The sequence below is a fragment of the Suricata suricatta genome, chromosome 5 (assembly GCF_006229205.1).
Source record: "Suricata suricatta isolate VVHF042 chromosome 5, meerkat_22Aug2017_6uvM2_HiC, whole genome shotgun sequence".
NCBI lineage: Eukaryota > Metazoa > Chordata > Mammalia > Carnivora > Herpestidae > Suricata > Suricata suricatta.
Genome location: NC_043704.1, coordinates 103,737,926 through 103,750,516, shown reverse-complemented (window position 1 = coordinate 103,750,516; position 12,591 = coordinate 103,737,926). Strand labels below are relative to the sequence as shown.

The window sequence follows — 12,591 nt, the reverse complement described above, 5'->3', positions numbered from 1 at the left end:
GATGCAAAACTTGAGAGACTATTGAATGCTGAGAATGAACTGAGAGTTGAAGGGGAAGGTGGAGGGGGGAAAAGAGGTGGTGGTGATGGTGGAGGGCACTTATGGGGAAGAGCACTGGGTGTTGTATGGAAAACAACTTGACAATAAAATATTGAAAAAAAAAAAGAATCTTCCCTCATATGTTCAATGAAAATATAGATCAGGATCTACTTTTTACTTTTCTGTTTCCTCCTCCCATATCTAGTCTGTGATCCCCTCACCTACATCTTTGGATAACCTCATCTTCAATGATTTTTTAATTTGCTACAAATTAGGTAATAAAATAATAAATATCAAATAAATGATAAATATTAAATAAAAAATAAAATTAAGCTTATTTAATTGTTTTCTAAAGAGGGCTCTAAGTGAAGACTTTACAAGTACCATGGGTGAGTTTTAGGAGCTGTGTGAGAGGTATCTGGGATGCAGAGAACCAAATATTCAGGTATGGAGACATGCTCCAATGTATTGAGTTTTCTGAGAACCCATTCTCCATAATTAAGGCAATGCTATCTTTATTATTTAATGATAAGATATACACTATAATGTATTATTAATCAATTGTTTCTGTCTCAAAAATTTTTCTTTATCATTGCTTTGTTTACACTCATCCATGGACTGATTCATTCCAAGTATTTGAGTTCCTGATCTTCATTCAGGATTTTACTGACATGTTTATGTTCCAAGAGGATTGATTAAGTGGAGTGGGGGTGGGTCTGTCAGAGAAAAGGGCTGGAGGGACAGATGGGGCAGGTTACATAGAACCGTCATATGAGGTCCTGCCAAATGCAGGGGCTTAGGCTTTAACTGCTAGATGAAGGGAAGCAAGGAGGGTTCAAGCAGGTGACTGACCTGATGATGTGGTTGGCATTTAGGTTGCTCACTCTGGAGACAGTAAATCCTTAGCTAAGGACAGTGCAAACAGGGAGAGTATGGTCTGGAGACAGTTAGAAAATAGAATTGACTGAGCTGGGTAAGTATGGAAATGAGTTTAGAGTAAGCTGGGAGAAGATATCTAGGTGTACATCCATGTTTTGGAGGGACTAGAGAGAGATAAAAATTTAATAAAAATGAACGTAATGAAGACTATTGGGCATCTACTATGTGCCTGGTGAAAGACTGAATTATTAACATGAATTTTTAATCATCAAACAGCTTGGCAATCCTTGGAATTTTGTATAGTTACTGTCCTCATCTTTTTTATTTAAAAGGTTTTTTTTTAATTTTTATTTATTTTTTAGAGACAGAGAGAGACAGAGCATGAGCAGGGGAGGAGGGGCAGAGAGAGAAAGAGACACAGAATCTGAAGGAGCCTCCAGGCTCTGAACTAGTGGTCAGCACAGAGCCCAATGCAGGGCTCGAACCCACAAACCGTGAGATCGTGACCTGAGCTGAAGTCAGATGCTGAATTGAATGAGCCACCCAGGAGCCCCAGTGTCCTCATATTAAAGATGATGAAACTGGGACTCTTAGGGGTTTCCCAGCCCAAGATCACACAGCTAGAATGCAACAAAGCTGGACACCACTGGAACAAATGAGATGTAATTGCTGACCTCAGTAAGACAGGCACTTAAGGAATCTCCTAATGAGTGGCCAGTATTTTATTGTACAAAAAACACTCTTAAATATGTTATTTTAGTTGATCCTCAATCATTATGGAGTAGGCATGGTCATCACCATTTCACAAATGTTAAAACTGCGGCCTAGGAGTGAGTCAGTTGTCTAAGATGACAGCAAGTAGATGACAAGTCTGGTTCAGATAAGAAATCTGAGTACTTCACTGAACGCTACAACTTCTTCATAGGCCTCATGGGTGAGTTATTGCCACTGCTCATGCTGTCGCATGTTCCATGTCATTCATGGGAAAAGAGTGGAGAGGATTAAGTTTGGATTCTGGAATTGGACTGCTTAGGTTGACATGCCATTTTTCCGATAAGACCTTGGTCAAGCTATATAATCTTCTTGAGTCTGTTTTCTTATCCAGGCAATGGAAATATTAATTGCATCTTTTGCTATTTTTATGGGACTGGAGTCATAATTTTAAAAAGATAATTTATACAATGTGCCTGGGACCTAGTAAAATTCAATAAATGTTAATAATAACAGTAGTTCAAATAAACGACATGACATTAGCTGTGGAAGGGAATGTTAAAATGTGTAAAATTGCATTTGAAGTGAACTTAAAAGGATTTCAGAAGGTGTAGAAGGAGCAATAGTGAGTTTACAGGATTAAGAGTATTTTCAATACTGAATGTTATTTTTGTGTAGAGTTTATGAGTAAGAGAGTTAAATTATTGGAAATGTACCTAAAACATTTAGGTAATTACATATGTATAGTTCTGGTAAGGGTCACTAATGTCCTGCACATGGGTGATAGTGGAAGAAATGCAAAGGAAGAGAGGGCGGGTCTGAGGTATGGTAGAACATGTTGGGAAAGCTCTTCCCAGCATGCATTTGGGTTGCTTCCCCACAAATGAAAAATTCATTTTCTAGTTGGACTAAGAAAAAATCTAATCTGCATAGTATTTGCTAACTATAATGAAATACATCCTGGAATCAAGTATTAACAATTTGGGAGTTACATGATATTCTGATTGCCTGCACTTTGCTTTTGTCCTTTGGCACAGGGAACCAGGAGTTAGTGTATGGATTCACTAATCCACCTTTGTTGTTGTCTGCATTCTGAGATGTATTTATTTGATGGCTTATATGCTTATTATATGAGTTTTTAGCTTGAAGCATGGTATCTAGGAGGTTTCTTTTTCCAGAATACAGAAATGTATAAGATGCAAAAATACCTCACTCCTAGTGGTTGTACTTAGTATTTCAGTTTTAGTTGAATTTTCACTGTTGTCTAGCTGTTCAGCTGAATTAACTTTGAGCAGTGTGATTACTTTAAAATTATTACTAATAGTGCTTTAATTTCTCATATCCTAAAGTGAGTAGGAGTGGGTTAGACTTCTTGTAATGGGCTGAGTATTCAGTTTGTAATGATAACTCTAGAATGTCTGACCTAAAACTAGCAAAAGTTCTTGAGACCATACACATTCTCAGAGAAAGGAGAAGGGCAACAGCTAAGCCTAAGTGGTATTTTTCAACATACCTTCCTGACAATTCTGGATCCACGAGGGCCATGCAAGTATAGCCTGATGAACTTATAGGTACTTATTCAGATTAGGGGAAGGGACTGACTTGGGTGGTCTGGTTGTTTGTATCCCCTTCCAGATGAGTATCATTTTACATATCTACTCCAGGAAGATCTCAAGGTCTGAAATCATCTCAGATCCAAGGTGACCAATGACTGATACAGTCATAACTGGGTTTTTCCTTAATATGTTTCTATTTGGCATATGTTCAAATGAGCTCAGGTGTTTGGCACTCTCAGAGTTGGCAGTCAAAAGGTTTTTTTAATGTCCTAATGCTTATGAGCATAGCCTGGTTGGTCAAACAAGAATAAAGAATGAGCTGTCACAACAATTCCCATTGTCATATCTCATGTTGATAAGTTTGTAAGTTTTACTATGTATGAGGTAGCAAATAATAATGCCACTGAGAACTGGCATAGGGAGGCCTACAACAACCTCACTCAGTGATTGTCACTATCAAATCACAGCCCTTCTGCATCTCATTGGACATTGAATTGTCCTTACAAAGTGCTAGAAACAAGCAAGTCTCTTTTTAAGTCTACTACCTCATATGGCTCATGTGCCTATAATTTACCTGAATGAATTCTTTAAATGAGCTGTTGATGTCCTATTAGCCATTTTTTCCTCCCAAAGAAATTCATGTTCTGCTGCAAGATAACTTCCTATGTGAAATTTACAGGTCTTTCAGCCATAAAAAACATTAATGCATAATACATAAACAAAACATATACTATTTTTGCAAAAAAAAATGGCAAAAGGGAAAAAAAAAAAAGGAATTTAGTCTCTGCTTTCCAAAGGGAGAAAACATGAATCTTGCATTTTTATTTTTGATGCCGTTTTGCCTCTTAAATATATGAGATGACTATTAATGCCCATATTCACAGCAGGAGTAGAAGGGAAATGACAGTAAATTGTAAAGCACATTTACATTATAACAAGGCCCATAGAAGCATTGTAATTCACACAGTTATTTCAACAGAGGTTTGGACTCCCTCCAATTTAATTTTCTGAAGTTGGGCTGTGCAGCTGGGTCATTCCTGGTCTAATCTGGGAAATGTATCTCTGAAGGCTGTGGATCCGAATGCCAGCCTCCCGGCTGTCACCAAGGAGCATCATTTACAGCCACTGAGGTCCGAGGGCAAAGCCTCAGAATCACTTTATGTGGACACAGCAGCCTGGCTAGCTTCATAAATTCTGTTGTAAAGAGCAATAATCAATATTTCATGTTTAATGATGCAGAGCTAAAATTAGTATAGATTTTATGTCTTCTACTTTTCCAAATTATGCAAACATTAGTAACCCCTTTTTTAGCCCCCTTATTACATTTCCATTAAAAAAAGTCCAGTGTTGGGGGGTTGGTCAGTGAGGAAGCCTGATGATGTTTAATTGAATGATTGAACTGTCAAAAGAGTCAAAAGTGATTTTGGCTCTTAACTTTTGTTAAATAGTTACCTTTAGGTTAATGTAAAATTATTTCCAACACAACAAACGATGTGTGTATGTGGCACAGGCTTTGTCACCCATAGCAACACAATGGAGTAAATTACAGTTTGTTTCCATGTTTTAAGTCACTTTAAATATTTTGGGATGTGCTGGGAATAAAATGGCCAAGGCATAAGACAGAAAAGTTAAAAGGTTGGTGTTTAGGCAAAAGTGCAAACTTCAGAGAAAAAAACCGTTTTGAGTGGATTTTTTATTTTATTTTATTTTTTTTTCTTTTATATTTTATTGTCAAGTTGGTTTCCATATAACACCCAGTGTTCATCCCAATAAGTGCCGTCCTCCATGCCCATCACCCCCCTTCCCTCTCTTTCATCCCCATCAGCCCTCAGTTTGTTCTCAGTACCCAGGAGTCTCTCATGGTTTGCCTCCCTCCCTCTCCCCAACTATTTTTTCCCCTTCCCCTCCCCCATGGTCCTCTGTTAAGTTTCTACTGTTCCATTTATAAGTGAAAACATATGGTATCTGTCCTTCTCTGCCTGACTTATTTCGCTTAGCATGACACCCTCAAGTTCCATCCATGTTGCTACAAATGCCCAGATTTCATTCTTTCTCATTGCCATGTAGGATTCCATTGTGTATATAAACCACGTCTTCCTAATCCATTCATCAGTTGATGGACACTTAGGCTCTTTCCATGATTTGAATATTGTTGAAAATGCTGCTGTGAGCATTGGGGTACATGTGCCCCTATGCATCAGCACTCCTGTATCCGTTGGGAAAATTCCTAGCAGTCCTATTGCTGGGTCATAGGGGAGTTCCATTGTTAATTTGACCTCAACCACAATTTCTTACTTGACACATCCCCAAAGGCAAGGGAATCAAGAGCAAAATGAACTATTGGGACCTCATCAAGATGAAAAGCTTCTGCACAGCAAAGGAAACAATCAAGAAAACTAATAGGCAACTGACGGATTGGGAGAAGAGAGTTGCAAATGACATATCGGATAAAGGGCTAATATCCAAAATCTATAAGGACTCACCAAACTCCATACCCAAAAACCAAATAATCCAGTGAAGAAATGGGCAGAAGACATGAATAGACACTTCTCCAAAGAGGACATCCAGATGGCCAACAGGCACATGAAACGATGCTCAGCGTCACTCATCATCAGGGAAATACAAATCAAAACCACACTGAGAAACCACTTCTCGCTGGTCAGAGTGGCTAAAATGAACAAATCAGGAGACTATGGATGCTAGCGAGGATGTGGAGAAACAGGTACCTTCCTACACTGTTGGTGGGAATGTAATCTGGTGCAGCTGCTCTGGAAAACAGTGCGAAGGTTCCTCAAAAAAAAGGATTTCTTATTTTAAACTTGTTTAGAGAACACATGCTGCTTGTTGAGACAGTAGAAGTGACAGGGACGGGACAAAACAAAGAACAATGTTTTATTATTGGGCAAGTTAAGAGTCTAAGTGGCCATAGGGATGAGCTATCTAACTTTTTAGCTATATTCTGTTTGTGACTGGAGACAAACCCACTGGGGTAAGGTAAGAGGGAGAGCCAGACATAAAAGAAAAAAAAACCCAGCATCTGCCTTCCAGGCTAAAAGTTCATACTCAAGTCACTTCAACACAACTCTTATGATGGTGGGAAGCATGGGCTTTGGCAAATAGTTCATCAGATTTGCCCCCTAACAGTACAGCCTGTATTTCACAGTTACTTATAACACAAGTTTCATTTGGGAAAATGGGATTAAGGATATGGAATTGTCTGGGTTATGCTTGAATAATTCAGTTTGTATTTTGCAAAGGGGGTTAGACAAAATTTCAAAAAAGACAGAAGTTAAATAGAGCATGGTAGAAATTATCTCCTTATCTGGTGAGTCAAACTGACCAGAAAATTGGAGCTAGACCTTTGAGTTGGGACTTCTATAGGGTCATCCATCAAACAGACATATTCTTCTGTTAATTAATATGATCAATTAATTCACTAATTGAACTTATTGGATTATAGAAAAGGAATATTTGGGATCCTTGAGGCATCTGCAAAAGTCCAGAAAGAAGATAGATGACTTATTTAGAAGGGTGATTGAAAGAGTGAACGAAGTAGGTACAGAGATATGGGCAGGGTGTAGGTAAAGCCACAAGAGGTGGTGAAGCATCTGAGGCTACCAATAACTGGAAAAGCAACAATAAGGAAGGGGAGGGAAGTGAAGGAAAGAAAGCAAAGGAAAGACCTTGGAGGGGCGAGAAACGGGAACAGTTAGGGGACTATGGCAAGAACCACCTTGTGGGTGAAGCCACCCCAGGAGCTGTGGCATTGAGTCACCCCAGTCCATGCTTTAGTAAGAGATAGGGGAAAAGAGAATAAATACTCCAACTTCTCTCTGCTGCTAACCTCTGATCTTATGCAGTGCCTCCCACTGCTCAATTTTTATCCAAAGCCACAGCACAAAGGGAGCCTGGTTGATAAAGCCCAACATCTTGAGCCTCCTGGAACACAGAGGAGAGTGGAGATGAGTCAAGAGTATGAGTAGGGAGATGTTGGTTAAGTGGAATAAAGCTTCAGTTATGCAAGATTAGTACCTTTTAGAGATCTTATGTACAACAGTGTACAGTTAATAATACTGTAGTGCATAATTAAAACTTGCTAAGAGGGTAGATTTTAAGTATTTTTACCACACCAAAAACAAGAAAAGAAAGGAAGGAAGAAAGGGAGGGAGGAAAGAAGGAGGAAAGGAGGGAAGAAAGGAGAAAGAAAGTGGTAACTATGTAAGGTTACATTATTTCACAAAGTTTACATACATCAAATCATCAAGTCATATACCTTAAATATATACAATTTTAAACTGTCAATTATACCTCAAAAAGCTGGAAAAAATACAATGTGAAATAAGAAAGAAAGCTACTGAATGATGAAAAAGAGTGTATTGGGAGAGGCAGGGAAGAATCAGGAGAGGACATACAGTTTCTTGGGATTTTTTTGGGCCATTAAGCTACTAAGATATATTTTCACATCAGTCAGAATAATGCATTCAATTCATTTATAGTTCACTTATTCAACAATTATTAAGTACCTCCTGAATGCGTCATTGGGGAATAGGCATCTCAGTGTGAGCAGGTCACCATCTCTGACTTCAGGGATCTCAGCGTAGGATAGCAGGGGTGTCAGGTAGAGAGGCAGTGCTAAAATACAGACCACCATGGATTGCTAAGGAAGCAGGATGAGGTATCTGACCTTCCTGTTGAGTTTGGAAAGTGTCTGTGGAGGAGGATAATGTTGGGAGCTTCCTGAAGGAGAAGTGCGAGTGAGCCAGTAGAATAATTGAGGACACACTGTCATTGACTGTCCAATAAGAGAGGATGTGAGTTCCAGGATTGTGTGAAGTTTCATATGGCCAGACTTAAGGAGGGAGGCAGAGTGGGGAGAGACAGATGGGCCCTGTCACACGAGACCTTGGCTGAAGAGTTTGGAATCTCTCCTCAAAGCACTGGGGAGCTACTCTTGGTTTCTAGTAGGGAAATGGCACTGCCAGATCTGAAATCAGAGACAAAAAGGACTAGTGGGAGAAACCAGTGATGGAAAAGATCAATTTGTATATGTTTTTAATGGTAAATTGAAACAAAACTTTTTTGAAAAGTAAAACTCCAAGTGAAGATCTGTTGAGCAAGCAACTTCCTTATTGATTTCCAAGAAAATGAGGACATGGTTTGGAACTTCCAGGCCCATTGAATTGAAGTGTTTTTGTATAGTTAGCTTAAATAACCAAATGGTGAAATCAATCCTCCAAATTGTCAGCAGAGCAGCTGTTCAGAAAGCTCTTGTTAGTCATTGACCTTATGCTTAATATGATTTCCTAGAACGTGTATAGTGAGATTGAATAAAGTACTACATCAAAGCCCTCCCCACACAGCAAGCTCTCTGCAATGAAAGAACCAAGGAAAGGAGAGTGGCTGGCACAGAGTGCAAAAGCCCTTTATTTCCTGTCCCCCAAATCCCCAGGGAAAAAGAAAAGAAGAAAGCACACCACAGGCACATCTTAAAGAAGAAAGTGCTGGGACTATCAACAGATCAGTCTCTTCCCTAATCATAATGCAGGGGGTAAAAAAAGAACAAGTTTATGACCTAAAAATCCTCCTCTGGTTTTCTAGAATAACTATGGATTCTTATTCAGCCTATTTCCTTTCTGTATAACAGCTGCATCTATTGCCTATGCCACTGGAGGTGGGATGGGATATGATGAAGGATTAGGTGGGAGAGTTGGAGGTTTGGGAGTAAATAGAGGATAAATGTGGAGAACTTGTTCTTAGAATAAGAAACCCACCTTTATTGTGCCAAGAGTTAGTTTTACCTTGAAAATAAAAAGCCATGTTTAAGAGTGAAAAGAATTCTTTATCTATCTGTCTAGCTACCTACCTACTTAATTGATCATCTTTATCTTCCTACCCACTTATCATGTATACATTCTGCCTATATAGTACTGGCTTCCACTTAACTGTGAAAAGCAAACATGTTAAGAGTTAAAATAAAAATAAAGAATTTCACACATCATGTACATGTAGTGAAAGAGGGGGGTATAATTGTACTAACAGCATGGAAAAGTAGTTCTGACAACTGATTATTTCATTTAGCTAAAGCTTCAGGGAAAAATAAACAACCTCTATAAGTCTTATAAGTTGTTATTGTTGATGAAAGAAGTGCACTATTATGTCAGAAGGGGAAAATACACCTTAGTAGTAAATCCTAAAATTGTATTCTTTTGTACAAGAGAACCTGTAGCAAAATGTACAACATCTTATAGAGCAGTTTTGCAGAAGATGCAGAAATGTTCTTCATATGAGGTTTTTTATACGAATATTGGATATAAAAGTAGCAGCCTTAATAAAGAGGAACTGAAGACAATGACCTTCTTCATCCATTATTCTTTGAATAACTTTTTTTAAGAGACTGACAAAACAAAACAAAACAAACAACTGCCCAGTTCTGAAGTTTTATAGTCCCATGCCTCATCTAGTTAGGGTTTTGTATACTGTAGCCCTAGGTTATAGCTCAGACTGTCACTTTTGAGTTGGATTCTTTCAACTGAAAGAAAATAGAAATCTCAGCCAAAAGTGCCTTAAGCAAATGGGAGAGTCTGTTGGCTCATGAAACTGAAAAGTCCATCAATATGCTGCTTTCAAGATCCGGTTTGACCCAGATGTTCACAGTACTATGAAGACGCTGGCTTCTTGGCTGTTTCCTTGGCCTCTGTCCTTTCTGCTATGGTATCTTTTTTCTCCAGCTAATAGTTTTTACTCCACAGCAGACACTTACATTGAAGTTTCAGGGTTCTTCACTTCAAAATCCTTGCATTTGAGAATTAAGAGGAAAAACTCCAAATTATTCCCCTGGTATCAAAGTGAACTTTAAATAGTTAATATTGGTTGAACAACTAATTTCAAAATATAATGCTGAGTGAATTAAACCAGACACAAAAGTATAATTCATTTTGTATGAAGTTCTAGAACAAGCCAAATTAATCTCTGGTGATAGAAATCAGAACTAAGCTGCCCTTTGAGAGAGGAACTTCCTAGAGAGAGAGATGTTCTTTATTTCATTTTGGGTAGTGGTTCTACCAGTATATGCATTTGTCAAAAGTCATACTGTATGTTTGTGATATATGTATACCACACACTTAAGAATAAAAGCCCAGGTACTAAAAGATCATGCTGGCTGATATAAAGAGAATTGATTGAAGTGGGCTAATATGGAAACAAACAGGAAACTCACAGTTGGCTTAGATCACACTAAGAAGTAACGGTCAAGTCCTAGATGTATTTTGAAGTTGAGATCAACAAGATTAGCTGATTGATTGTGTTTTGTGAGAAGAACAAAGGTATAAAAATGGACTCCTAGGTTTTAGCTCTGTGTATCTAGGTGAATAGTGATACTATGTGCTAAAATGTGGAAGAAGTGGTAAAGAAGGAAGTTTCAGTGGGAGGGTAGAGGCAAGGAAATAAAAAATTTGGTTTCGAACAGGAGATGTCCATAATAAGTGCATATGGAGCTATCAAGTAGGCAAACAGATATAGAAGAGTGGAGTTTAAAGGAGAGGTCAGGTATAAATATAAATTTAAAACCATGGGACTAGATATGACCTCCTGAGGAATGAGGTGAAAGGGAAGAGGACAGAGGCCTAGGAATAACTGCTGTCATGTTTCCCCAGGAACTAAGATTTTATAGGAGCCAGGAGGATAGGAGAGAAGCAAGGAGGAGAAGAAAGGGTTCCGTACCTCCCTTAGACCATGCTGGATATAGCTTGTGAGACATAAATGGCCACCTCTTAAGTGGGCTGCTGGGGAGATGGTGTGTTTAGGACTCAGCTAGGTTTCTCAGCAAAAATTCTCTATATCCTAAAACTCTTTTCTAAATGGTCTTCTGATTTTCTTGCTCTAAAAAAATTTAGCTGTCCCAGAACAGTGAGGTAAAGTACAGTGAGAATGAATTGAAGGATATGTTCAAAGAAGTTGAGGAGATAGAGGATTTTGCTAATAACAGACTATGAGTTTCAAAGGGCTCAGTGGAAAGGTTGGAGGGACTGGGGAGAGGTTGGCAACGGGGTCAAATTCTGGGATGCACAATACAGTGTAACGTTAAAGAAACTGAGTAATGGGGGATGGCCTGGGAGACTTGTATGTCTGGTACCTTAGAAGCATGTTGAGACTAGTTCTGATGGTCATTTAGGGACAAATGTATAATTAATTCTAACTGGGGCTACTTCTTGGAGCTTAATCATTTTTTGTGATGAGGCAAATAGTGCCTCTGTCCTATCCCTGAATCATTGTGGCCTAAAGAATGGGATTACCGAAACTATGGAAGCCTAAAATTCAGGGAAGTTGTGTGTGTGCGCATGTGCACACTTGTGCATGTCTGAGCACTGTGACTCAGGGATGAGGTTACCTTGAGTTACCAAGAGACAGGAGGGGATGGTTGCTGAATGGCCAAACCCAGCACACTCATTAGAGCCCTTCACCCAGCAACCAGCAAACTTAATTCTGTTGACAGAGTAAATTTGGGAAGAGTGTGAGTGGATCCATATAAACACAATCCCACTTTGGAAAAATAACAGGAATCATTATCTTTAGTGGCATAAAAAATCACACAGTTGGAGTGGCAGTATTGTACTCTAATTTGATCAAGGATCAAATTGAATTGTATGCCTAAGCACTTATCCATTGCCAAGTCCAGATCTCTTAACAGTGTGTTATCTCAACTTTGCAAACAATTGTACTCAAATATTATTACCCATAAGTACCTGGGGTCAGTTTATAAGATACTTCTTTTCTTTTTCACAGGAAGAAATGAAAAGATTGCAGAATCCTTTAGAACAAGTTAATGATGGAAAATATTTACTTGAAAAGTAAGTAAAAAATACCACAGGAAATTAATTATGTTTGAGGTTTAAAAGCTTGCACGGAAAAAAAGCAAAAAACGAAAAATGCCTGGCAAGGCAAAAATGAATAAGTAAATTTGACAGTTTCTTATGTTATCATTGTGGTCAGAAACTCAGAAATGTGGCTCATTTGATATATCGTTAGATAGATTTATGGCTAGTTGAGGTGTGATACACAAGCCATACTGATTAACAGATTATTATGATGCATGGGGAAGTCATGTTGCCGTGTCTGAGGGCTTAAAACTTAACCCTGCCCTGATTTTGGCTTTTAGTCAATGGAGTATATAGAAGGCAGTCATAAAATTTGCAAAAAACTTAAGGGTAACACTAAGACTAATAGAATGAACACTTAAAATAATACTACAGAGGGGCACCTGGGTGTCTCAGTCAGTTAAGCCTCCAGCTTTGGCTCCGGTCATGGTCTCATGGTTTGTGGGTTCGAGCCCTGCACTGGGCTCCACGCTGGCAGTGTGGAGCCTGCTTGGGATTATTTCTCTCCCTCCCTCCCTGCCCTTTCCTGAGTC

At 38.8% G+C, this 12,591-nt stretch overlaps 1 protein-coding gene across 1 annotated transcript in view; it reads left to right on the top strand.

Annotated features, from left to right (window-relative positions):
• Positions 1–12,591, top strand: part of LOC115292071 (schwannomin-interacting protein 1) — a 727,630-nt gene that overhangs the window by 161,929 nt on the left and 553,110 nt on the right. Inside the window, exon 2 of the mRNA XM_029939972.1 lies at positions 11,967–12,031. Coding sequence (XP_029795832.1) covers positions 11,967–12,031 — 65 coding nt within the window. The remainder of the gene's footprint in view (positions 1–11,966; positions 12,032–12,591) is intronic.